This window comes from Athene noctua, chromosome 29 (genome assembly GCF_965140245.1).
Source record: "Athene noctua chromosome 29, bAthNoc1.hap1.1, whole genome shotgun sequence".
Classification (NCBI taxonomy): Eukaryota; Metazoa; Chordata; class Aves; order Strigiformes; family Strigidae; genus Athene; species Athene noctua.
The window spans coordinates 3,270,626-3,295,919 of NC_134065.1; the positions used below are offsets into that span (position 1 = coordinate 3,270,626).

Here is a 25,294-nt window from a genome sequence, read left to right on the forward strand (position 1 = left end):
CCTTTGTTGGCAGAGCAGCCGCTAATTGATGATAAGCAGAATTCCTACTGCAGCCTTTGGCTGGGCAGAGTCATTATTTTTAAATAGCCTATAGCTTTTCACCGAGCGTTGTCTGTAATAGCAGCGATTCTTCTAAAATCGCTTATTACTGCGGTTAACAATCAAGTTGTTAAAGCATTTATTTGGCCGCAACCAACAGTCCCGGGAATTTTTATTCCGGGAATAGCTGCGCCGGGTACGTGCTGCTGCGAGTGCCATCTAGTGACCCACCGTGGGTGGGAAGGAGAGACCCTCTGAGATCTTCTGGGCTTGACTGACCTTCGCTTCTTCACCCTTTTTTCCCCGCTGCCTTTGTGCTAAACTCAACTTTTCTGTTCCCAATCGTATTTAAGCTCCTACCAGCTCTTGCTGTGGTCTTGCCCTGTGCTGGTCCTACTGGCCGCTGCCATCCCACGCTTGGAAGTGCTCCTCGTCTCTCCAAAGCACGTTGCACCTCTTGTCTTACAACTACCTGCAAACAGCTGGACTGTGGGAGAAATAGCAGCTTCTTAGTGGTGATCCCGAGCCACATCTGGCTGCGGGTCTGCAGGAGAAAGCTCCACTCGCCGAGTACCAGCCGAGCTTTGTCACTTGAGGCGAGGAGTTTGTCAGAGGAGCAGATGTGAGGGGAGGAGGCTCGGCCCCTGCTGAAGGGATTGCTGGAGTGTCAGCAATACCGGAGCAGCGCAGAAACTGAGCGTGAGGAGAGCTGAGGATTAGGAGTGAGCCCAAGGGAGAACCTGCAGTTCTTTGCTGGGATTTATGGGCTTTGATTAGGGGAAAGCCAGAGCTTTAATTAAAGCCACGCGTGTGAAGATCCGATGCCGCATTCGGAGCGTTGAGTGCTTGGTTTAATTAAAAACAGTTATGGCAAAGCTGCTTCTCAAGCACTGCTCGCCCCGGCGAGGAGGCGAGTCCCCCCTCTCTTCTCTCCCTCAAGCCGGGGTGTTAATTTAGCTGCTCACTGCTAATGGTGGCACGAGCACGACACTTCCTCCGAGTGTTTTCATTTTCTCCGCCTGTCAGGTCGATGAATCCTGTGGCTGTGGGTGGTTTTTACCCCACTTTGATGGCATTTTTCTTTCCTGCACAGCTCTCGCTGGGAAAAGGGGGAGATGCTGACCTGCCAGCCCCCCAGGATCCCGGCCTTAATTACTCCCACACCCTCAGCTAATTAACCTGCTCCTCGCATCCAGCTTAAAGCAGGGAGAACGCTCTGGGAAAGCAAACACTCGTCACCTCTTCCCAGGCTCCCCCCCTGCCCCCAGCCTCCATGATTTAGGGCGGCGAACTCGCTTGCCGCCGGGCCGGTGACTCTTCGGGTGGCCGCGGTGTTCCAGCCGCTGCGCTCAGCGGTGGCACTTCCCCGGGACTTTGTGATTTACGGCTCGCTGAGCCAGGGGATGCTGGGGGTGATCAATCACACCGGAGGCACCGAGTCGGCCTGGCCCCCTTCTTAGCATCCAGCGTAAATAACCAAGCTTGGCGAGGTCCTTTTTATGGACCCAGAATATTTATTGTCGCGCTTAGATAAGGGAGGTTGGGAAGGCGGCACGCCCAGCGGACGGGGCCCTGCCGCAGGCGGGACGGCTCAGCCCGACGACAGCGGCTGCTGGAAACGCTTTGCCGGAGGGCTCTGCCCGCGCCGAGGGGGTGAAGCACCTGCCCCTGCTCAGGACCCGAAGCCAGTTGGCTCAGAAATAAATCGTCTTCCAGAAAGCCCCTGTGCTGCCCAGAGCCCTGCTGTCCCCCGTCCCTCCCGCGGCAGAGCAGATTCCTGCCCGCGATGGGGCTGCGACGTCTCTCCCACCACAGACCCTCTCTACGCAGCTACATCTGCCCTCTCACAGATCTCTGCAGTATTTGATCTCAAGTACGTCTGGTTTTCCCCACTTTTTGCCATTCAGCTCTTCCTGACAATCCTGGCAGCTTCTTCTTCTTTCCCCCCGTGCTGGGGGAGCTGCTCCCCAGCCCGGCGCAGGGCTCGAGAGCTGCTGCAGGTCATTAACGGGCCCGGGCTGACCTGCTGCTCAGATTTTGCTGGATTAATCCACTTGGCAGAGTGGGAGCCTGAAGACACCTCTCACAGGGGTGTGCGTGAGAGCGTTTGGGGCCTGATCGTACAGGAAGGTCCTTCGTAGCTCGTCACGGTGCGTTGTCTCTTGCTCGGCGCTGTTCTGGCTGCACAGACCAGCAAGGAGGCTCCTGTGGCGGTCGGTGTCAGCGCCAGGTCAGGTCTGTTATTCATAGGGCAGCTGCTCCCAGCACTCGCTCCTGAGCGCTTTATTGCTTCCAGTTGCAAATACTTCAGATTGTTGGGGCAACAAACATCTCTGCAGCCCTGGAAATCCACCCAGCGCTTCGCTGGAACGTGTCGGCTGAACGTGAGCCAGCAGTGTGCCCAGGTGGCCAAGAAGGCCAACGGCATCCTGGCTTGTATCAGCACTAGCGTGGCCAGCAGGGACAGGGGAGGGATCTGAGCCCTGGGGAGGCCGCCCCTCGATTCCTGGGTTCATTTTTGGGCCCCTCACCCCAAAAAGGCCATTGAATGACTCGAGCATGGCCAGAGAAGGGCAACGGAGCTGGGGCAGGGTCTGGAGCACAGGTCTGCTGGGGAGCGGCTGGGGGAACTGGGGGGGTTCCGTCTGGAGAAGAGGAGGCTGAGGGGAGACCTCCTGGCCCTCTGCAACTCCCTGCCAGAAGGGGGCAGAGAGGGGGGTGAGTCTCTGGAGCCAAGGCCCCAGCGCCAGGCCCCGAGGGAATGGCCTCAAGCTGCCCAGGGCAGGGTCAGGCTGGCTCTGAGGAAGGATTTCTGTGCAGAAGGGGCTGTTGGGCGTTGGAATGGGCTGCCCAGGGCAGGGGGGAGTCCCCGGGATCCCTGGGGGGGTTGAAGAGTCGGGCTGAGCCAGCGCTGAGGGATCTGGGGGAGATGGGAAGGGTCAGGGGGAGGCTCATGGTTGGGCTGGAGGAGCTTCAGGGGCTTTTCCAACCCAGGTGATTCTGGGATTCTGTCTGCCACCCTGCCCGAGAGCTCGGGCTGCAAGCACCCAGGCGACTGACTGTGATGGGACTGTCCTGGGGGACGCAGGGTTGGAGCAAAGTGTCGCCAGAACCCAGCACGGAGCAGGGAGCAGTCCATGGAGGGATGTGGTCTCAGCTGGAACAACAGGCTGCAGTCCCTGCCTTTGCTGTTTCCTTTGTCCTGAGTCTCCACATTTACATCATTTCTGGCTGTGGTTCCCTCGCAGAGGTGGCTGAAGGTTTTGGGGTTGTTTTTTGTTTTTTGTTTTTTTTTAAATTTTATTTCCTTTGCAGAGAGTGGGTACTGAAAAGCAGCCTCTTGATAGCCATGGCAGTGTACACGTACCTCCGGCTCATCGTGGACCACCACGGCACGTCTCAGCTCCAGGTGCTTCGTCAGAAGGAGGTGGATTTCTGCATCTCCCTCCTCCGTGAACGGGTGAGCGAATCAGGGGACTGAGGGGGTGATGGGGAGCAGAGACCCGCCTCTGGGGCGTCTGTGTCTGCGTGGGGTGGCGTTGCCCGTGCTCCTGGTGCAGCTGGAGGTGTGAGACGCTGGTGCTGGTTCCTCAGAGGCACCTCCCGGCTCATACTGGACAGACAGAGGTGTGTGGTTCATGCTCAGTGCATGTGAGTGGCTTTGGAACAGATTCACCCTGACTAGCCCATCAGACTGCAGGCTGGGGTGGGAGCAGAGCAGCTATTTTGATGGGGCTGCCTCATTTCAGTCTCTTATCCAGGCCGCAGGGGCTGAAACCATTCTCTTTCTGCTGCTGTGGCACCTTAGTGGACACCAGTTCCTCCCTTCGGGGGGCAGCCAGTGTCCTTGTGGGCTTACAGTGAGCACAGCAGCCAGCCCCAGGCCACTTTTTGTTCTGTATCATGCTGGAAAAGTCACCAAAGCTGGGTGTAGGCAGAAATCCTTGCTTTTGGCATCCTAACCCCAGTGGGCTGTGATGGCTCTGCAGCTCCCTGCCCGCTCTCCCCTTCCTCCGTGCTGGGTGGGAAGGACCAAGTGTCAAGTCTTAGCTTCAGAGACTGGCTGCAGTCCTGGAGAGAAAATGTCAGATTTATGGGCTGATTGTTTGCTTTACAAGAGAGAGAACATTTTAAAATAGCTGCTGACCTTCCCGCCTGTCACCCTGCCTCTCAGAACCTGCTAGCTTCAAAAGAGGGGCATCCTGCCAGGGGCAGGAGTGTAGATATTGTGCAAAGAGTGAATCATCTGGAGCCGGCGGGAAGGTTGAAGGACTGACTGTTCCTCCCTTCCCCTCCTCCTTCCCCCCTTCCCCCTGCTCAGGAGCAGGTAAACAGCAAATGAGATTTTTTTTTTAATTTTTTTTTTTCCCCCCCAGTTCATGGACTGCTTCATGATCGGCCGGGACCTTGTGCGGCTGCTTCAAAACGTTGCGAGGATCCCCGAGTTCGAGCAGCTCTGGAAGGACATCATCCACAACCCGCAGGTCCTCAGCGCACAGTTCACAGGTAGGCAGGCTGGCGAGCCCCTGCCAGAGCCCTGCTAGCCACAGGCAACCCCCTCCTGCCTCCTCACGCCCTTGCGGCAAGGCTGCCACGACTCTCAGCCCGTTCTGGGGAGAGATGGAGCAAAAAAAAAAAACCAAACCCGCAGAGTTTTTCGCTCCGCGCAGCCCGTCTGGCTCTCAGGACTGTGCTAGAGCTCCCCGGCTGCATCACAGCCCTGCGAAAGGTGTGTGGGCTCCTTCCAGCTGCTCTTTTCGAGGAGAGCTCGCAGAGAGCGCTATAATTACAGCGTGAGATCCCACCTCCATCAGCATCAAGGCCCGCGTGGCTCCATCCAGAGCCCCTCTCGTCACTGACTGGATGAAGATGCCTCCAAAAGCAGCTTTCTGCTGCTGCCGGGAGCGTGGGGATAGGGGCAGGGCCTGGGCCTCTCTCCCGTGGTCGGATCCCGCGCTTGGCAGCTTTTGCCAATTTTTTTAATGCTGCAGAGGCCTTGTAGGCGTTTGGGCTTTAAACCATCCTGAGAACCAGATACTTCAGGCAGCTGTAATGATAGATCCCGAGAATGCGACTGGGCCACGACAAGTCGTTAAATTGTGTTGCTTGTTCTGGATTTAACACTTCCACGATTGTTGCTTTTTTTTTTTTTTTTTTTGAATTAACTGATTTATAACCCGAAATGAAGCTGGAGCCCAGAGATATAAAGTCCCTGAGTCCTTCAGCCTCCAGAAAAGAGCCTGATGAAGCTCCCCAGCTCTAAAGCAAAAAGTCCAGAAGATGCAGCAACTGACACTTCCCAAATGGGAATTTATTTCTCCCAGTAGCCAAGCACGCTTGGTGTGCCAGACGCTGAAGCGTGGAGCTCTCTGCACAGCACGGGTTAAAATAGACACGATGGAGAGAGTGTTATATTTATAATTTTTATTGGTATAAATTATTCACTTCTCTAGGGGCTGTCACATCGTTATCTGTCTGCAGCAATTCTAATGAGTCTTTGGAAATGGGGCTTTCAAGTGTTCTCCCCCCACCCCCAGTGCCTGCTTTCCTCTCTCAGGGGCCGTGTTAATGTCACTTTAAAGATCTCAGATTATGCTCAGGGAACCTCGTGGCACATCATTTGATTAAATGCTCCTTAAACTCTGTGATCTCTGGCTGCTTCTCCATCTCCAGAACCTGTCTCCTGTCATTGCTGGGCTCAGCTGAGATGTGCCAAAGGCCTGCAGGGACCCGGTTCCCCTCGCTGGGTTATCAGAGGTAGCCTGTGGGGCCCTTAGTCTGAGCCCTGCGCCTAAGGCAGCCTCACGTTTTCCATTTCCCTGCCTCTTCCCGCAGCTCTTTCTTCACTAGAACCGTTTCTTAGCTCCGTCTGGATCTTCCCAACTGAGTGCTGAGCTTTTGCATCCATGCTCCAAGTGTCCCGGGGCACCCAACGATTGTCTCTGAAGCTTCACTTGCTTCCCACTCTGGTAGGGGCAGCTGGTCAGGGTTATTTCCTCATTTTCTGCCAGTTTTAGCCAAATGACTCAGCAAAACGATAACCTGACATCAGTGCTCCTCACTCATTCTCTTCTAAAAACTAGCAGACTCCCCCTGGTTTTTGCCCTTTCTCCTCTGGCTCCCTTTTTCTGCTGTTTGACACCACAACCAGTGCCCGATGGTTTGTAGAGGTGAGAGGTCACACCCGGCTCAGCACACGCACCAGCACGTTTCTCCTTCAGCTGCAACACGCTGGAGCCGGCAGAATTCGGGGCGGGGGTGACACCCCAGCACCAGCAGCAGGGTGCAGGGAGAGGGGGGCTGTGTCTGGCTGGGTTTTCACTCCTCCCTGTCCCGCACAGGACCCCGCAGTTGTCTCGGGGGGGAGGCTCTGAGCAGAAGCTGATCTGTCCAGGGGTGCCCTCGTTCGTGTGGAGCCTGGCAGTCCCCTCCCCAAAACGATTTCCCCTGCGGTTGGTCGTAAAACGACTTCTTTGCCCTCTTGGCTGCTGTAATAATTGCTCTGCAAGGTGGCTGTTGCTTCTAGCAGCCGTTGGTCCACTTGCCCTCGGGTTTGTATCTCTCTGGACCCTCCGATCCGGGTCTTGCTGAGCTCCACGCTCCCCGGGGAAACCACCGCAGGGTCCGGCTCCGGGCGCAGGACCCGTCGTCCCTCCGAGCAGCTGGGAGCTCTTTACCAACCAAGATGCTTTTGTGGCTCTTCCCCTGCTGCCGCAGCTCGCTCCGCCCTTTCTCTGAGCCCCACCGGAGCTGGCATCTTTCCTTTCTGCTTTGAGCTTCCCTCCTCCAGCCCTCGGTTGCCCAGGTGTGACCCTGGGCAAGAGCGACTTGACTTCCAGTCGGCGAGAGCGCGCGGCGTCCCTGGCGCCCGCCTGTCTGCGTCAGCGCTGCCTGCCCCGTAAATCCTTCAGGTCTTGTCAAGCAGCAGCAAAGCCTCTCTGCTCAGGTCATAAATTCCTCCTCTTTGCAGCTGTCTGGGAACAAGAGCGGCTTTTGCAACCTCCCCTTCTCCTTCCCATTCTCCGTTCCCGACACGCGCGTCCACGCACAATTTTTTTTTTGTCGTGTCTGATCTTTGTCCTTCCATCTGGGTGCGTTTACTCCGGGGGAGGAGCTGGATGCTGGCAGAGCCCAGGATGGGTGCTCTCTACGCCTCAATGGCTTTTTGGTGCTCAGGCCAAGGGGTGGGAGATGGGAAACGTGTTCTCTTGGTTATAACTTGGATCTTGGCGTCTGGATTTTCTCATTTCTCCTCCAGATCTCGTCCCTGTGCACCCCTCTCCCTTTCTCCACACTCTCCTTCCTGGAGTCCCCATTAGTGATCTCTGACAAAAGCTTGCACCGCCCAGGAGATGTTTTAAGAGACCTTTTCCAGCCAAAATCTTGATCCCTTTCCTCTGCCTGTCGCCCTGGGGAAACGGAGCGTAACGCTCCTGTGGCTGTGGGTAGGTCCCCAACCCCTCTGTCTCTCCCCAGGTGTCCTGCAGCTCCTCCAGTCGAGGACTTCTCGCAAATTCCTGGCGTGTCGCCTCACTCCCGACATGGAAACCAAGCTGCTCTTCATGACCTCGCGGGTAATTCCCTCGTGCTCACCAGGGGGGTCCTGTGCCAACACAGGGGAGGAGGGCACGTCCCTGCCCGGCCCACGGTGCACCAGTCCCGTTCCCACGCTGGCACTGGGCACGGGGAGGGAGGGCAGAGCTTTACTGGGGCGAGGATTTGTTGCTTCTGGCATCTAACAGCGACAGGGGGAGGATGGGCTGCTGAGCAGGAGCTGATGTAGATGGGCCTGAGACATCCCTGGTATTCGTTAAAAGGCACAAACCAGCCTGGCAGGGGAACGCTGCTCCTGCCTGGCCGCTTTCCAAGGCAAGCGCTTCCTCTGAGCACCCGCGACGCGGTGGGTTATCATGGCTCCGACACCACCAGCCCTGCTCCAGCGAGGCCAGGAGCTGCACAGCCCCGGGGTTAACTGTTATCTGTGCTGGGGCATCAGGCAGAGCTGGCTTCCCCCGCCCGCTGCCTGCGCTCTGCCTGCCCGCTGCCTGCTCGCGGGGGCTGCGCCGCGCACGCAGGGCGTGCGGGCCCGGCCGCTCGCCTGGAGACGGGCCCCGTGTGACAATGCTGCACAATGGCCTTTTTATTTTTTATTTTTTTTTTGCTTCCTCGGTCGCTCTGAAAACGCTGCCAGCCCGGGGCTGCCGGGGAGCAGGGCGTGGGGCAGAGTTTGCCCAAAGAGGCAGCTTAGAGGATGGCAGAGCACGGTGCCAGCGGCCTTTCCCCGAGCCTTGAGCCAAACCCGTGTCTTCCCCTCTGCCTTCAGGTCCGGTTTGGCCAGCAGAAGCGGTACCAGGACTGGTTTCAGCGGCAGTATCTGTCCACCCCGGACAGCCAGTCCCTGCGCTGCGACCTCATACGTTACATCTGTGGCGTGGTGCACCCCTCCAACGAGGTGCTGAGCTCCGACATCCTCCCGCGCTGGGCCATCATCGGGTGGCTGCTCACCACCTGCACGGTGAGTGCCGAGGGCCAGATCTCCTCCCTGGCAGGGCAGGGGGTGACCTGCTGATGCTAGAACCTGCCCCGGAGGTTGGGTTTAGGGATTTGCTTGGCCGGGCTGAGGGAGGCAGTTGCAGAGGCAGTTGGGACGTTGCCCTTTGTTCTGTGCTCTGGATTTTAGTCCTGGCTCTGCTGCACGTTGAATCCTTTGGGATCTGCTTTCCCTGCGTAAACCTCACATTCTCACTTTCAGCTGGTCAAGCCCCTCTGTTTCTGATTCATGTTTATGACCCATCTATAAGGCGTGGGGGCCTCTTTTACCTCTCTGGGGTGCCTCGTTATATGCTGCCTCATTGGCTTCTGCTCTCCCTGCCCGGCCCCTTGTCCCTTGTCCCTCCCAGGACTGCGACCCGCAGAGCTTATCAAACAGCAGAAACAGCCGAGGAAACGCCTGTCGCTGTGCCCGTAAACACGGGGCAGATAACACCCGAGTGATGTGCAGGGCCCAATTCTGCACGATGCGGGGTTGTAGCCAGCCTGCGCTTCGCTGAGCACGCGGCCTGTGTGTGCCAGGCTTGGGGCTGCCTTGGCCTCTGCCGCGCTGCCTGGGCCGGAGCAGACAGGTTTGCTCAGAAATTTCCCAGCAGCTGGTAGCCGGGGAGGGGTTTTGCCAGCTCTGCCCTATCCTGGTGGTGGGAAGAGCATCGGCACCCCCCCGCCTCGCAGCAGGAGGGCCTGGCACGTCGGGTGTGCAAAGGGATGGGGAGTTCAGCACCGTATTCGCAGACTCATCCGGGTTGGAAAAGCCCCTGAAGCTCCTCCAGCCCAACCATGAGCCCTGACCCTTCCCAACTCCCCCAGATCCCTCAGCACTGGCTCAGCCCGACTCTTCAACCCCCCCCGGGATCCCGGGGACTCCCCCCTGCCCTGGGCAGCCCATTCCAACGCCCAACAGCCCCTTCTGCACAGAAATCCTTCCTCAGAGCCAGCCTGACCCTGCCCTGGGCAGCTTGAGGCCATTCCCTCGGGGCCTGGCGCTGGGGCCTTGGCTCCAGAGACTCATCCCCCCTCTCTGCCCCCTCCTGGCAGGGAGTTGCAGAGGGCCAGGAGGTCTCCCCTCAGCCTCCTCTGCTCCAGACTGAACCCCCCCAGTTCCCTCAGACTGGTTTTTTTTTTTTCCTTCTCTAGTCCAACGTTGCTGCTTCAAATGCCAAACTGGCCCTATTCTATGACTGGCTCTTCTTCAACCCCGAGAAGGACAGCATCATGAATATCGGTATGCCATAGGGAGGCTTCCTCTGCAGGGGCAGGGGTCAAAGAAGGGGTTAATGACATCCAGAGCTGGGAGAGGTCAGGGGGATCTGGTGGGGAAAGCCACAGATTATCTCCAGAGGGCATCAGTTCCCTCCCCTGCCCTGAACTCCTGGGATTTGCTGGCTCGCAGGGGAGTTGCTTTGATGGAGCCGGTTTTAACTGTGGTTTTCGTAGCCCTGGTACCAGCCAGTGTCTTCCTTGAGGCCGGTGGCTGCCCCCGAGCGGCTGCTGGGCTGTGGGGACATTGCTGGGAGCTCCTGCCTGCAGGGAGGCTGGTTCTGGCCACTCTTTGAAGCCCAAGTGTTATTTAGGAGCTGGATCAGGGCAAGGGTGTGTCCAAGCCAAAAGAAGGGGGTTCCCTCTGCGCCCCAGGAGTCAAGGGCTGGGCCTGAAGGATCGAGGGGGTAGGGGGGATGTGGGTGTCCCCGGGGCTCTCAGCACAGGGCTCCCCTCTCTCTCCTTGCAGAGCCTGCCATTCTGGTGATGCATCACTCCATGAAGCCTCACCCCGCCATCACCGCCACGCTGCTGGATTTCATGTGCCGGGTGAGCCGCCCCTCGCGCGCCGGGGAATTCCCTGCCTGGCCGGATCAGTCCCACCGTGGGGGTTGAGTGCTGAGGGCCGTGCAAGCAACCTCTGGGGTCCACGTGGTCCCTCTGTCACCAGCGGGACAAAGAGAGACTCCTCAGGAGTGTCAGCAGAGGACGGCGTGGAGGGAAACGGCCCCGCTCGCATCTGCTTACGCCGGCCGGCTGCGCGGGGGTCACGCTCCACAGAGAGCTGGTCGCTGGGCCAGCCTCTGGGCCTTGCTTTAGCCTCTGGGCCAGCCTCTGGGCCTTGCTTTAGCCTCTGGGCCAGCCTCTGGGCCTTGCTTTAGCCTCTGGGCCAGCCTCTGGGCCTTGCTTTAGCCTCTGGGCCAGCCTCTGGGCCTTGCTTTAGCCTCCTACCCTTGTCCATGGAGCAGAGGGGTGAAGTGCACGGGCCCAAAGGTGCATCCTTCGGGATTGTGGCTGGGCCGTGCTCTCCTCTGCCCGTCGCTGGGGCAGCAGCAGCACGTTGGGTGTAGGTCAGTTCTTTTCCTTCTCTGCCAAGACAGAAGCTGGGAGCAGTCGAGTGGTTGAGCAGCGCAGCCTGGTCCCTGCGGGCCACGCTTGCTCTGTGCTGACCGGTCACGAAGGGCAGGAATGGTAAGGCCAGCTCAGGCCGAACAGTCGCCGCTCCCCAGAGAGCTTTTGTGCGAAGGTCTGTTGCCTCTCCATCCCGCAGGAAGAGAATTTCTTTAATTCCTAGAGCCAGCGATACTGGAGCAGCAAGATAGTTTCATCTCGCTGCCCGTTCTTCAGAGCCAAAAACCAAACCAAAACAAAAAAGCTTGTTCCCCTTTCTTTTTTCTTTTTTTCTTTTTTTTTTTTTTTTCCACATTCCTCAGTGCATCGTCTGGTCTGTTCTGCCCTGAGCCTCTTGATTGTGAAACAGCCTGCAAGAGTAGCTCAGTATCTGCTGGCAGCCCTTTTAACCTCCCCTTACCTATGCTAAATTAAGGAGGGATATTCCCCTCGCTGATGAGCCAGGAGCGCAGTCAGGCACACTGCTGCGGAGGCTCGGCCAAATAATTCTCCTCGAGAGGCTTTGGTGAGTCCTCGTGGCCTCTTGATAAATCCAGGACCGTTCCTGGAGGTCGGAGCATTGGGCCCATGTGTCATTCATTAATGGGAACGCCACTGTGGGAAGGCATGTAAGACTTCTCAACTCGGCAAATAAATCCTTCCAGAAGGATGAGCGTTAGTAGGAGGAAAAAAAAAAAAAAAAAAAAAGCTTCTGAATTGTTCCATTTAATACCTAATGAACTGCTTGGCCCGGTGTCACCCCCTGAGGGCAAAGAGAATCTCACTGCAGCAGGGAACAAGTCAGACCCACCATCTCCCTTTCAAAGGCCAGCCCTCCTCGGGCAGCACGCCGAGCTGCTCCTGCCCCTCCAGCCTGGGGCAGGCATTGCCAAGACTTGCCTGTTCCAGTAATTTTGGTCCCAGGGAGGGCTGATGGTGTTTCTTGGAAGCGGGGTCTTTCCGTGGCATGAGCGCTGGAAGAGCTGCGAGTTACATCACTTTCCTCCCTCATGCCCAGCACGCTCCCTGTGCTCCCGGGCTGCAAAAGCAGCTGCTGGCTTCTGGCAGAGAAATTAGGTGGAAGGTTTCTGGGATGACCCAGATTTCGGGGAGGAGTCCTCTTTCTCCCTCCAGGAGCAGAGGACTGTGTGTGAACAGAGCTTGGATGTTGGTTTGGGGGGGCCCCTGCAGCGGTCGCTGCTGCTTGGAGCGTGGCCCTGGCACGTCCCAGGGCTTCTCCCAGCTCACGAGGCAGCGTCTGTGGTTTTCCTCATCCCTGGGAGATGCATCTGCTGGTCTGCCGGGGTGAAAAAGCCAGATGTGTGGGCTGGACCCCCTTCTACCCACCATCCCCGAGATGCTGCACTCGGAGAGTTCTCCTGCTGCCCCTCTTGGGCAGGAGCAGCTGGGATGTGGTGCTTGAGCCGAGGGTGACCCGAGAAGCTGAGCCGACAGCCTTAGCTCTGGCTGACACAGGCCCCGACGGCAGGCGGGAGGCTTTGATGGCGCTAATGTGGGTTTTTCTCCTGTTTTCAGATCATTCCCAACTTCTACCCCCCGCTGGAGGCTCACGTCCGGCAAGGCGTGTTCAACTCTCTCACCCACATCGTGGAGAAGCGAGTCCTTGCGTAAGACAGCCCTGAATTTTATTGCGTTTATACAACCGTGCACCAATTTTTTCCCGGCTGTCATCGGCCGAGTCCAAACGATCTCCAGGCCCTGTAAGAGCTGCGGAGGGCATTTTTATTGTGTATGAAGCACAGAAGGAGCCGTGGTTGTGTCTTTATGGTGCTGAGGCTGGTTCTGAGAGCTTTTCCTTGAAGCAAGGGACAGGGTGGGTGAGGGAGGCTTTAGCCACCGGCTTCAGATGGAGGGAAGTGTCCCCAGGCTGCACGGAGCATGCTTGCTGATGGTGCCGCAGCCTGCCGACAGCTCCTGCACCACCCAGGTTCCCCTCCAGATTGGTGAAGCCTCTTCTCCCCTTCCCACGTGTCTTCTGGGGGCTCCAGTCCCCTCGGTGGCCAAACGAGGGAACCCCGGCCGAGCCGCAGGAGGGCACGTGGGACCTCGCGGCTTGTGGTCCGTAACAAACCGAAGCCCTGGCGTAAGGGAGATCCCCTCACACGTCCACCGAGGTGAAGCTCCGCAGCAGGGCGCCTCATCCTACCTCTTTCTCATCCCTTTCCCTTTCCTCCCCGCTCCCCTCACAGACACCTGGCCCCTCTCTTTGACAACCCCAAGCTGGACAAAGAGCTCCGCGCCATGTTGAGGGAGAAATTCCCGGAGTTCTGCAGTTCGCCCTCGCCCCCCATCGAAGGTAGGTGGCAGGGGGAGGCTGCAGTGCTGCTGCCTCCCCGCAGACGGGGCTTCCCCTGCCCCTCCTGCAGCAGCAGCTGCCGCTCGGAGGGTCGGAGGGGGCAGAGGAGGCCTCAAGGGGCCGGTGTTCATGGCTGGTTGTGGTCTCCCATCACCTCAGCCCTGCTGTACACCCAAGATGCACACCACCCGTTTTTCTGCTCCGTAGGGGCTACTTAGCCTTGCTTCTCTGTAGGCTGATTGATTAACCTAATTAGGTTAAACAAAGAGGAAGCATTTCTAACCTGTATTTAGCAGGAGAGCTGCTGAAGGCCTGTGCCTGCCAGCCTGTCCGGTTTTCTGCTGCGTCCCTGGCTGAAGGGACCCACCTACCCAACAAACCCGCCTGCCCCAAAGCCTGGTTTGAGCTCAGAGAGCAATGGAGCACCACGCAGCTCACCCAGCCCTTCCCTCCCAGCACTGGGAAGGAGAAAAAAAATGAATCAAAAGGCTCAGGAATGGAGATAAGGACAGAGAGGGGTCACTCACTCCTTAGTGGATGAAGGCAAAAGACAGGCTCGTTAGGGGAAGAAAACAAGAACATCACTTTAATTCAAGGACTAACAAAATCAACTCCTAACAGGCAGAGTGGGGCAGTGAAAAGCATTTCTGTATCTTAAAACATCTCCCCCCACCCCTGTCCTTCCCGGGCTCTGCTGGCAAAGCTGGCGCTCTGCTCAGGGGCTCGGCCTCTGCTCTTGGCCTGGGTGAGGAATGAAGCCCGAGGCTGCTGGGCAGCTCAGGGGGCACCGGGTAGGGCTGGTGGAGGTGCTGGGAGTGCCCTTCCCCAGCTTGAGTTTTCCAGGGTCTGTCACTTGCCCAGACTCTTTTTTTTTTTTTTTTTTGCCTTTTCAAAGCACTTTTATCTCCTTGCCGGGGCCCGTGGACGCTGTGCAAGGAGCTGTTCTGCCCTGACCCCTTTGTGTACATTCTTGCAGTCAAAATCGAGGAACCTGTTTCCATGGAGATGGACAATCATATGTCAGAAAAGGATGACGGTTGCTATGACAATGCCGAGGCCGCCTTCAGTGATGACGAAGATGACTTGAACAGCAAAGGTGAGGAGTGCAGCCAGCTGGGCAACGACATGGCCTTTGCCTCTGCGCCGGATGGTGTTTCCCCGCTGCCTCGCGGGCACCTTCCCTTTGTGATGGAGGATCCTCAGAGCACCAGCTCTAAGCACAGTTCCCTCAAAGCCCTTTTTTCACAAGCAGCGCTCGAGGTAGGGCCCCTTCTCGAGATCCAGGTTTCCTTCTGCAAGAGAAGGTGTTGAGAGCGACGCTCTGCTGCTTCCCAGTCCCCGGCAGCCAGGTCCAGGAGATCTGATCTAGATCTGTGCTCGAAGAGAATCCGGATCTGTTGGGCTTCACCTCCTTGCCTGATTGTTCCCTAGAGCTTCATCCCTCCAAACGTAGCGCTTTCTCCACCCCCGTGTCCTCTCTCAATGTCTGACTGGTCTCCAGCCCCGCTGTGCTGCGTGGTTGGGAATCCCTGTGGCAGATGCTGGGCCGGATGGTTGGTTTGGGAACAGGGTGTCTCTGTTCTCAGGCAGCTGCTAATGAAGCTCAGGCCTCTAATTGCTCAGCCACACGGTTTTCATTACGCTCGCTCCCTCTCGAAGCCATGGGGCCGAGAAGCCTGCGCAAGGCCAGAATCCCTTCTGGAGCTGGAGGCATCTCAAGCTCTTCCTGGCCTTGGTGGTAGGACTCTTGTGGGCTTCCTGCCACGCTGGAGGGTTACCCCTGCGGTGGGGAGGGGCCACAGGCCCAGGATTGTGGGGGAGAACGTGACAGCCCTTCAATAGGCCCATCACACCCTGCTTGGGGCCCCCGAGAGGGACACAGGCTCGAAAGCTGCGTGCAGAGAGGATTTTTACAAAAGGGATCACCCACCTTGCCCCATCCCTGAGTGGCAGCTTCTTTGCGAGCGCTTCTGCCTTGGCCCTGGCGCTTCTGGCTCTGCCACGGTGCATTTTTGTGGCGTGCAATGAGCCTGGAGGATGAGGGTGTGGAAAAGCAGTTGGGGTATCTCAGTCCCAGAGTCCGTTGGAGACTTGGGAGCCGGCTGCGTGTGCGGAGCGTGTTGAAGGACAGGGAAAGCATCAGGTTTGGAAACTGAACGGGAAGCGCAGCTCTGGACAGCCCCTGCGGTCGGATCCCATCCCACCTTCCCCCTCCCTGCGGCCTGGACACGTCTCTAAAGGGTGAAAGGGGAGATCTGAGGCTGGACCATACACTGGGGGGGACACGCTGCTCCTCCTGGGGTGCCAACAGCCCTGGCAGCCCCACACAGCTCCTGCTGCTGGGACAGAGATTGCTGCCAGTGCTGCTTCGATGTAGCTGCTTGGGAAAATAGACTATTCCACTTGTTTTGTTGCAGGGAAGAAGAGGGAGTTCAGGTTTCATCCCATCAAAGAAACCATTGTGGAGGAGCCTGTTGATATCACACCATTCCTGGACCAGCTGGACGAGTCACTGAAGGACAAAGTCCTGCAGCTGCAGAAGGGAAGGTTGGTATCGTTTGGTCCTGTTAAGAGTTTGCGTCCATCTCTTCAGGGCAACGACACACGAGAACCTTTCAGGCCTGTTGTACAACGCCGCTTCCTCCAGAGCCCTTCTCGTGCAACCTTGTGGCTTCACCACGGAGAGCTCTTCCTCCAGAGTTTCTGCAGGAAATGCCCAGGTGGTTTTGAAAGGCTCTGGCTTAAGAGCCTTGGGAGTTGTCCTCAGAACAGGCCCAGACCAGGACGCAACAACAGTTTGCTGGGGGCTACAGCGTTTCTCTGAATCAGTGACAGGAAGGCAAAAGGCTCTTGAGTTGGATTGAGGAGGGGAGGCTGTGGAGGGCTGGTTGTGGTCTGGGGGGTTCAGTACATCTCTGCACGGGCCGCGTTCCCCGTGGACAGACACATACCTGTGTCTGCATGTTCTCCGGACGTCTCCACCTCCACTCTTGATTTTCAGTGACCTTGGAATTAATTCCGTCTGAAGAAGGTTTAAAAAAAAGCTCTTGCTCTGCAGACCTTGGCGTAGTAGACTGATTTAACGTAATTTATGTCTTTATGGCTTTTAAGTGCATTTAATCTGATGCTTTTAGTCATTTAATTTGGTTGCCTTGCTGCAGACAACCTCGGGCACTTTTGTAAGTAGGTGCTGCAGCAGTGCAGCACGTTTTTCCAGGGCTGGGTCTCTGTGGTGTGTGCTTCTGAGCCATGCCTTCCTCTAAGCCTGGCACCAGCACTAAGCAGAGCCCTCCCCTTTCTCAGGTCCTGAGGGGGGGTCCCGAGCAAAGCCAACTCAGCACAAAGCCCCCTTGTCCCCGCTCTCGGTATCTTCCTATGTAACTTGGATTTCCTCTTGTTTTTGTGCTCCAGCGATACGGAAGCTCAGTGTGAGGTCATGCAGGAAATCGTGGATCAAGTCCTGGAGGTAACTGCCCAGAGCTGGGACCAGCACTCCGGCCTAACTGTTAAACCAGAGCGGCTGCCCCGAGAGCCACGACTGAACAGGGACACTCAAATCCTAAAGGAGTGCAAAACGCTGCTGTGCAGCTCTCTCCGGGCTGGTTAAACACGGCCCCGGGCTGCTGCTGGCTGCAAGGGTCGAGCAGGGCAGGATCGCTCCATCCGTGCTCTGTTTCCTCGTGCCCAAACGTCCCCAGGAGCTGCGGGGGGGGGGGGGGTACACGCTCACGTTTTGACCCCACGCGGCTGCTCTCGTGTCTGCAGAGCTCCCGGGGGCTTCTGCGTGTGCCGTGTGTCTGGGATGCTCCCTTGCTTTTGGCCCTGGGCTTTGTGCTCGGGAGAGGCCGCGGCGAGCCCTGCCCAGCAGCAGAACTGCAGATGTTTTCCAGGAGCTGAGTGTTCATCCCCTGCCTCTATCAGCTCCCTTTAGTCAAGTGGCCTTTTAGCACATGAGAGCAGCTCCTCTCTCCGTGGCAAAGGGCTTGTCAGGGTGTAAATCCTCATTGCCTTCAGTCCCTGTTAGTCCTTTGCAGCGGGAGAGCTGAGCTCAGGGAATCACTGGCCACTAGAGGACAAGTGGCCCACGGTGACTGGGAAATGCTTCAGGGCTGGGCGTCAGTTAGGGGCTTGTCTTGCTGATGAGCAGCTCCTGGTGCTGCAATAGCAGCAAAACTGAGCAGCCCGGGGTCTGTTCCCCACAGCGGTGACTCTGCTGTGTCCCTCCCAGCTGTACCCGTGCTGGGCAGGCAGGGCTTGAGCTGGTGCTTTCTCCCCTCATGCCTTCCTTTCTCTCTCTGCCAGGAGGACTTCGACTCGGAGCAGTTATCAGTGCTCGCATCCTGCCTCCAGGAGCTATTTAAGGCTCACTTCCGTGGTGAGGTTTTGCCAGAAGAAATCACAGAGGAGTAAGGCTCTATTTTGTGTCTCATCCTTTCACACTGGGACTTGGGTTTTCCCCAGGAAAATATGCACCATTCTCAGAAAGCTGTGCTGCAGCCAGCAGCTTCCCCTGCGAAGCAATCCAGGGTTCACCGCGGTCGGCGTGGAGCTGGTCGGACTGTCATATCCAGGGCTCGAAAGAGAAACATCTTCCTCCTCCCCACAAGTGCCAGGAGAACCTGCTGCCCCAGATCCTTGTGTCAGAGCTCAGTTTAGGTGATGCCCTCGTGGCTGCTGCTGACCAGGACACAACAAGGTCCCTAAACGCTCCATCTGTCCCTGCTGTACCCGCACGAACCAGCACCGTACGCTCTTCCTCCGGGGTTTTGTTGGAACAGGGCTCAGAGTGGGAGCTGCTGGGCTCTGGCAGCAGGACTGTTCTGTCTCCCTGTTAGCCAGGACTAACCCTTGGTGGCCTGAGGACCACGGCGAGCAAGAGCCAGGGCTTTTTCCCTGCCGTTTCTGGGGAAACGTGGAGGGTGGGTGCCCGTAGAGCTCTGACTGTTGCGTTTGTCCTGCAGGTCTCTGGAGGAGTCAGTGGGGAAGCCTCTCTACCTAATATTTAGGTAGGTCTGCTCTGAAATTTTTCAATAATCGAGTTTAGGGCTTTGTTTGCCTTAGTTTGCTTCCTGACCCACCACCATGGCTGAACCCTGGGGGCCTAATTCTGCCACGCCCCAGGGCTGATCCCAGGATCAGAAGAGTTTATTGCTTCGTTCTGCCTATGTTGCATTTTGTTCCGTAGAAAGACTTAAACTATAAGAAAATAGCAGCTTGTTTGGTTATTTGTGGAAGCCTGGAATCCCTGGGCAACAGAAGTTTGCTTGGTCCTCACCCGGCTGTTGCTGCACGGGCTGTTCTCTGCAGCAGGGCTGGGAGATGTGGCCCCAGTGTCCAGTCTGGAGCATGCCTGGTACTGGGAGCTGGGCTTCCCTGCGAGCTGCTGGGCCTCGGTGGTAGCAGAGAAGCTCGTGCAGGGGGTCCCTTGTGACGTCTCCCTGTCCTGTGCTCCTCAAGGAACCTCTGCCAGATGCAGGAGGATAATAGTGGTTTCTCGCTGCTGCTGGATCTCCTGTCAGAACTCTACCAGAAGCAACCCAAGATCGGCTACCACCTCCTGTACTATTTAAAAGCCAGGTAGGCCCGTGGGGAGGGTTGCAGGAAGCATCCAAGCTTCCACTTGGCCTCACGCTGCCTCCAAGAGATGGCTCGGGGTCCTGCCACCACCCCTCGGCGCTCACCTGGGCACGTCTCCCTCTAGCAAAGCTGCGGCGGGGAAGATGAACCTCTACGAGTCCTTCGCCCAGGCCACGCAGCTGGGGGACCTGCACACGTGTCTGATGATGGACATGAAGGCCTGCCAGGAGGACGACGTACGGCTGCTCTGCTACCTCACCCCCTCCATTTACACAGAGGTAAAGCCCCTGCCAGGCACCGGGAACCCCAGTTCAGATGCGCAGGGGTCCCCCGCCTCACCTTCCTGGGGGCACTGGTTCATTTCTGAGCTCCAGGGGCTGTTAGCCTGCAGCAGAGAAGCCATAAAACCTAGAAAAAGTTTTGCTCTGTGCTGCTCTTCTGGAGAGCAGCAGGTGAAGGCTCCAAACAGACGTGTCAAAGTCTGGGGGAAGCGGCGCTCGGGACGAGTTCTGCCTGCCCCGAACCCTTGGGTTCAATGAAAGGTTTTATCGCTTTCAGCACTCGCTGCTGAGGTGGAGCCAGCTGGACTTAGCAGAGAGCACATCTGGATCAGGGAGCCAGGGATCTGCCCCAGATAGGTCCCAGTTTGGTCCCAGTTCACGCAGCCTGGCTGGATCTTGGGCAGAGCTGCTGGTGCCGGGATGCTGTCGAGCCCTCGCAGGCTGCAGCTTTTCATTTGAAATGTTCGTGTGGTGGAGGCTGCTTCCAAGAAGCATCCAGCGATCGCCCGGCTTCAGGGAGCGGTGCTGGGGGTTGGAGAGGGAGGGTAACATCTGAGTAGACGGAGGGGTCACAGTTCTGCGTGTACTTTCTCATTCCCTGGGAGGAATGAGCTGGCCCCGCTCCTCCCTCCTTTCTGGCTGGTTCAGCAGGAACATCTGCTGGACGTTGAGGCCATCGAGCCCCGTTCCTCACGAGCGCTTCCCGAGGGTTTCTTTGGGGAAAGCAGCACAGCAGCAGCCTGGGGAGGGGGGAAAACCTGCACAAGAGCAGGCGCTGTACCACGCAGCAGCACAGCGTGTGCTCCGGGGGGGCCCTGGCAGAGAGCAGCAGCTGGATCCCCTCCCTGGTGAGGTTTAACAGCCTCCCCCCCTAAAGCAGGGGGTCAGACTGTTGCTGCCCCCGTGGGTGTCGTGACCAGCTCGAGTCAGGCAGAATGTCCTGACAGCAGCCTGTCTGAACAGCCAGATCCAAGCGGTGCAGCCGTAGCTCGCTGCCGCCAATTTTCCCGGCCTTTTGCCCCGTGCGTTCGTTTTTTTAATTTTAATTCCTCGCAGTGCTGCGTAACGCGTGAGGCCCTGGAACAGCGAGCGAAGCTAGCGAGGAGAGGGGGAAAAACCGGAGAATTTTAACCGCTCTGGTCTGGCTGACTTCTGCCACTGGCGGTGGAAGCAGCAGCCTCGCTCCCCGCGCAGCCCCGCTCGCTCCAGATGGTCGGTGTCAGCTGCGTCTCACAGATGTGCCGGGCGCTGGCTCGCAGCAGCCTCCCCCTCCCGCAGCCCCGGGCCCGCTCGAGCGGTGAATGAACCTGCCCGCTCCGGGCTGTGCACAGAAAACAGCCCCTCAGCCCTCCTGCAGGTTTTTCTGGCTCCTTTTCCTTTCCCCCGTTGTGCTTAGGAAGCCTCAGGCGAGCCGCCGGGCCAGGGCAGCGTGAGGAGCGACGTGTGTGCGTGAGCCTGGGCCGAGGAGGAGTTTTGCCTCAGCTCTGGGGACAGGAGCTCTTGCCTGGCCTCTCCCTCGTGTCCTTTCCTGAGCCCTGCCTTGGTTTTACACTCTTGCAGTTCCCAGATGAGACCCTACGAAGCGGCGAGCTGCTGAACATGATTGTAGCTGTCATCGACTCATTCCAGGTAAGGAGGGGCTGGGGTGGGAGGCAGCACGTTCCTCGAGCGGTTTCCTCCGCTCCCGGGAGGTTTAAGCCCATCCAGGGGGGAAGCACTCTGCTCCTTGCCCCCATTCTTAAGTGAGCCATCGGGCTTTGCAAAGAGGAGCCCCAAAACCTCTGAGTATCGTTTTCCCTTGAGGAGCTGCGCTGTCGGGAGGCTGAATCCCAGCTGCTTCTGTTTCTGGCTGCTGAGATTTCCCCGGGTTTGCTCCGATCTCACTTGAGTGGCAGCAAAAAGCACCGCCGTGGTCAATCAGTGATAATAATTATCAATAATAAACCCAATTGGCAGGGAGGGGCTTCGTGCTGGTGGGGAGACGCAAAGCGTCGGGCGGCGTCGCGGCGGGCGCGGGGCCGAGCTCGTGCCCTGGTGGGAGATCCCCTGCGGGCTAACGAGCGGGCTAACGAGCAGAAGGCCAAGCCCTCATTAGATCCTCCTGGAAGGAACCTTTCCTCACGGTCCCGCCAAGTTGCCATGAGCAACCCAAAAATAGTCCTGGCAGAGGCTGGGGGCGGGGAGGTGGGCACGGGCAAGAATGCGGGGCTGCGTGTTTCTGCTGTCTGGGCTCGTCTGGAGCGTGATCTGTTGATAACCCTTTAACTCGCCCTATTTATACACCATCCCCGGCCCGTCGTGCTTTTCCCAGCTGCGCAGGGGCCAGAACGCCTCGCCAGCAAGTTTTGCTTGGCAGGCTGGAGCTGACGTTGGGTACAGGAAAGGTTTTGAGTCATGATGCCCTGACCCCCCCCCCCCCCCCCGCCTCCTTCTTACTCCTCTGCTCCTGGGCTCTGCCCCGTGCTGAAACGCAAAGGTTTTGTTTTTCCCAGCAGAGGCCCGTGGCGTTTCCTCTCCCCTCCCTTCTCCAATTCCTTCGTTCCTTCCTGTTATTCTTCATCTGTTTCCCCACGATGCTCTGGCTGCGTGGCCCCCGCGCCCGGCCCACGGCGGGTCTGTGGGTCAGAGCCCCGGCAGCTCCGCGTGCCCCCAGCACCCTGCGCCCGAGCAGGCTGGACCCAGAGGCCGAGGAGCAGCGGGGGGAGGTAGATGAGAGCCAAGGGGCGCCCTGGAGCTGAGCCTGGCAGCGCAGGGGCAGGGAACCGGGGCTCCCCAGCTCCCCGCCTGGCTCGGTGCAGCCCGGGCAGGCTCCCGTAGCGTCAGCGCCCATCCTGCAGCCCAGGGCCCCCAGCAGAAAGGTCAGGGGGGGTCGGAGCTTTCCCAGCAGGCTGCCGAGCCCTCGCCACTGCTGGCCCCGGGGCACGAGGAGCTGGTCCCCGGCGGGTGACACCGTCCCCACCCGCCCTGGCCCAGCCCGCGGGGATCTGCTCTCTGTCCTGCGTGACACTTGCTCCCCAGCCTGGGTGTTGATGTGTGAAACCATTAACCTCTCACTACTTCTTCCCTTCGGCTGGTCCCTCGCAGCAGCTGCCTCCCCCTGGAGCCGCTCAGCCCAGCTCTGATTTATGAGCCACCTGCAGCCCACGGGGTTTCTGGATCCCTGGTTTTGCAGAGATGGCTGATGTGGGCAGAGCGACGCCTTCCCTGCTCGCTCTCTGGACCTGCCCGGTGCTCCCCTGCATCTAAAGGCTTCTGCAGAGCCCAGGCACCCCGTTAACCCCGTTTTCTCTGCGGCCCAGTTGCAGGAGCTGGTGTGCCACGTGATGATGGGGAACCTTGTCATGTTTCGGAAAGACTCGGTGCTGAACATCCTGAGTGAGTAACACTCCTGCGAGCACGAGCATCTCGGCGAGGGCGGGGGGTTTCTGGGCACCCCCAAACCTTCCTGCGCTTTGGGTCCCCGTTTTTCAGAGACGCCCCAAATCTCTGGCAAGGCAGAAGGCCGCAGCCTTCACCAGGGCTTTGCCCTTTCTGCTCGGGAGGGCTGTAGCCCGTGTCGAGCTGCACGTGGTCGGCAACATCACGCGTGGCCACGCCGCCGTGGGAAGAGCCCTGCAGAGCTCACGCAGCGTCCCCAGAGGCTCTCGGGGTGGATTTCCTCGTGGAATTATTGCTGCTGTGTAAAGGATCGCTGCCCTAAATCGGATTGTTCGATTTAGCAGCGTGACCCAAGCTCGAATGGTTTTTACCAGGCTGGTTGGATGATTCCCCAGCCCACCGCAGTGCCAGGCAAGGTGTAACCAGGGCTCTGCACACCCGCACAGGGGAAAAAAACCCAAACAACCAAACAACAACAAGAAAAAAAAAAACACAACCAAAAAGAAACCGAGAAAGAGGGAAGGCCTGAAGTCTCCCCCAGCCCTGCAGCCTCTCCAGGGCTGTCCTGGTGCAAACGCGTGGCCTGTGCCGTGCAGCAGTGGTGAGGGCAGCTGGGAAGTGATGGCAAAAAGGTGGTCAGAATGGCTGGAATCGGGATTTCCCTTTGTTTTTTGTTGAGTGTGACACCCCAAGAGCAGAAGGGCCCTCGCTGGTGTTTAGTTTGGCTCTTGGACCATCCTGAACTAACAGAGCAAAGCTCCCGGGCGCAGGCTCAGCCCTCTGCCGCGTCCCCTTGGCCACTGTGGAGAAAAAGCCAACAGCCTCCTGGCTTGTGTCAGCCACAGTGTGACCAGCAGGAGCAGGGAGGTGACAGTCCCCCTGTGCTCTGCCCTGGGGAGGCCACACCTGGAGGGTTGTGTCCAGGTTTGGGCACCTCAATCCGAGAGAGATCTGGAGGGGCTGGAGCGAGGGCAGAGGAGGGCGACGAGGCTGGGGAAGGGCTGGAGAATCAATCCTGTGAGGAGCCAGGGAAGGAGCTGGGAGTGTTCAGGGTGAGGAGGAGGAGGCTGAGGGGAGCCCTCATCCCTCTCTGCAGCTCCTGACGGGACATTGCAGAGAGGCTGGGGCTGGGCTCTGCTCCCAGGGGATCAGGGACAGGACAAGAGGGAACGGCTGGAAACTGCCCCAGGGGAGGGTCAGGCTGGGCAGGAGGAGAAAATGTTTCACCAAAGAGTGGTCAGAGAGCGGAGGGGGGGGAGTCCCCATCCCTGGGGGGGTTTCAGGGCCGTTGGGATGAGCTGTGGGGGGATGTGGGGTAGGGGAGAACTTTGCAGAGTCGGGCTGAGGGTTGGACTCGCTGATCCCGAGGGGCTTTTCCAACCGGAATGACTCTGGGATTCTTTCTGTGAAAAGGCCGGTGCCCGTGCTCTCTCCCTCGTGTTATTCCTCACCTTTCCCCCCAGGATCACCAGTGGGTGACCCCGTTCCCCTTGTTGCTTTTTAACTGGACCTCGGCTCACCCCCACGCAGGCCGCTGCCCGGCACGCGGTGGCAAAGCCCTTTCCATTTTCCCTGTGGCTCCCACCCAGCCTCAGAGCTGGCCACAGCCCCCTGGGCCGGGGGGACTTCGGGCAGAGCCACCCCAAGCTCAGTGCACGGGGGCCAGCGAGTGTTTTGGGAGAGAATCCCCCTCGCCCCGATCCGATGCTGCCCGGATCCAAGTGGGGTGTTACATAAGCTGCACGCAGCAGCGGGCCAAGCCCATTAATTAAGAAGCCTCATTAATTCTCTCCCTCTGAGCCCCCAGCAGCTGCTTTAGTGACTCTGCAGCTCTGCCTCAGCTGGCAGAGCCGACCCCGGGGGCCAGCTGCCGGGGGTTTCGGACCCCGGGACCTTCTCCCCTGTCCGGGGTGGGTGGAAGACGGGGCGGGAGCCGCGCTGTCCCCGGGCAGGGGTGTCCGTGGTGGCTTTGGCCCGTCCCTCTCGCCATCCTGCACTTTCCCCCCCCTAGTTCAGAGCCTGGACTGGGAGACCTTTGAGCAGTACTGCACCTGGCAGCTCTTCCTCGCGCACAGCATTCCGCTGGAGACCATCATCCCCATCCTGCAGCACCTCAAATACAAAGGTGAGCTGCGCCCTGGGGCGGGGGGGAGAGGTGGGCGCAGGGTACCGGAGCTTGTGCTCAGGGTGTCCTTTCCTCCGCAGAGCACCCCGAGGCGTTATCCTGCCTGCTGCTGCAGCTGAGGAGAGAGAAGTAAGTGCCGCCGAGCGCGACGCTGCGCAGGGGGCTCCTGCGGGGCTGCCCCCCGGCTTTCCCGAGCACCTTCGGGTGTTGGGGACAAGGGGACACCACCCAGGACAGAGCAGGGTGGCTGCGTGTGACAGGACCCCAGCCGTAGCGCCCGTCGTTCACCCACGTGCCGACGGGCTGTTTGTCTTGTCCCCCTGCACGTCCTGGAGCCTGTCACCCGCCTCCCGCGGGGAGCGGCACTAGAGCTGCCTCGGCGTCCGTCTGGGCTGTGTCTGCCCGCATCCTGCTGCTCCGAGGGAAGAGGAGCTCTGAGGAACTTTCATTTGTTTTCATTAAGGCCGTGCACGAGGCTGGCTGATCTAATCCCAGCTCTAAATCGCGTTAGTGAAAAGCCCGCGGGGATGGAGAGCGCAGGGGCGAGCTCGGGCTGCCAGCGGGCAGCAGCGCTTCTCCCCCCGCGGGGAGGGAGCTCGGGGGTGGCTGGTGGCCTGGAGGAATTGCATGCCAGCCATCTCGGGGAAGCAGAGGAGG

General features: G+C 58.6%; 1 protein-coding gene across 1 annotated transcript in view; it reads left to right on the forward strand.

Moving 5' to 3' along the window:
• Positions 1 to 25,294, forward strand: part of INTS3 (integrator complex subunit 3) — a 43,813-nt gene that overhangs the window by 13,723 nt on the left and 4,796 nt on the right. The window contains exons 7-25 of the mRNA XM_074929237.1: positions 3,355 to 3,499; positions 4,416 to 4,545; positions 7,516 to 7,613; positions 8,363 to 8,554; positions 9,727 to 9,814; positions 10,319 to 10,398; positions 12,496 to 12,587; positions 13,170 to 13,276; positions 14,253 to 14,372; positions 15,694 to 15,823; positions 16,688 to 16,742; positions 17,579 to 17,682; positions 18,238 to 18,282; positions 18,734 to 18,853; positions 18,978 to 19,131; positions 20,695 to 20,763; positions 22,434 to 22,509; positions 24,524 to 24,637; positions 24,718 to 24,766. Coding sequence (XP_074785338.1) covers positions 3,355 to 3,499; positions 4,416 to 4,545; positions 7,516 to 7,613; positions 8,363 to 8,554; positions 9,727 to 9,814; positions 10,319 to 10,398; positions 12,496 to 12,587; positions 13,170 to 13,276; positions 14,253 to 14,372; positions 15,694 to 15,823; positions 16,688 to 16,742; positions 17,579 to 17,682; positions 18,238 to 18,282; positions 18,734 to 18,853; positions 18,978 to 19,131; positions 20,695 to 20,763; positions 22,434 to 22,509; positions 24,524 to 24,637; positions 24,718 to 24,766 — 1,968 coding nt within the window. The remainder of the gene's footprint in view (positions 1 to 3,354; positions 3,500 to 4,415; positions 4,546 to 7,515; positions 7,614 to 8,362; positions 8,555 to 9,726; positions 9,815 to 10,318; positions 10,399 to 12,495; positions 12,588 to 13,169; positions 13,277 to 14,252; positions 14,373 to 15,693; positions 15,824 to 16,687; positions 16,743 to 17,578; positions 17,683 to 18,237; positions 18,283 to 18,733; positions 18,854 to 18,977; positions 19,132 to 20,694; positions 20,764 to 22,433; positions 22,510 to 24,523; positions 24,638 to 24,717; positions 24,767 to 25,294) is intronic.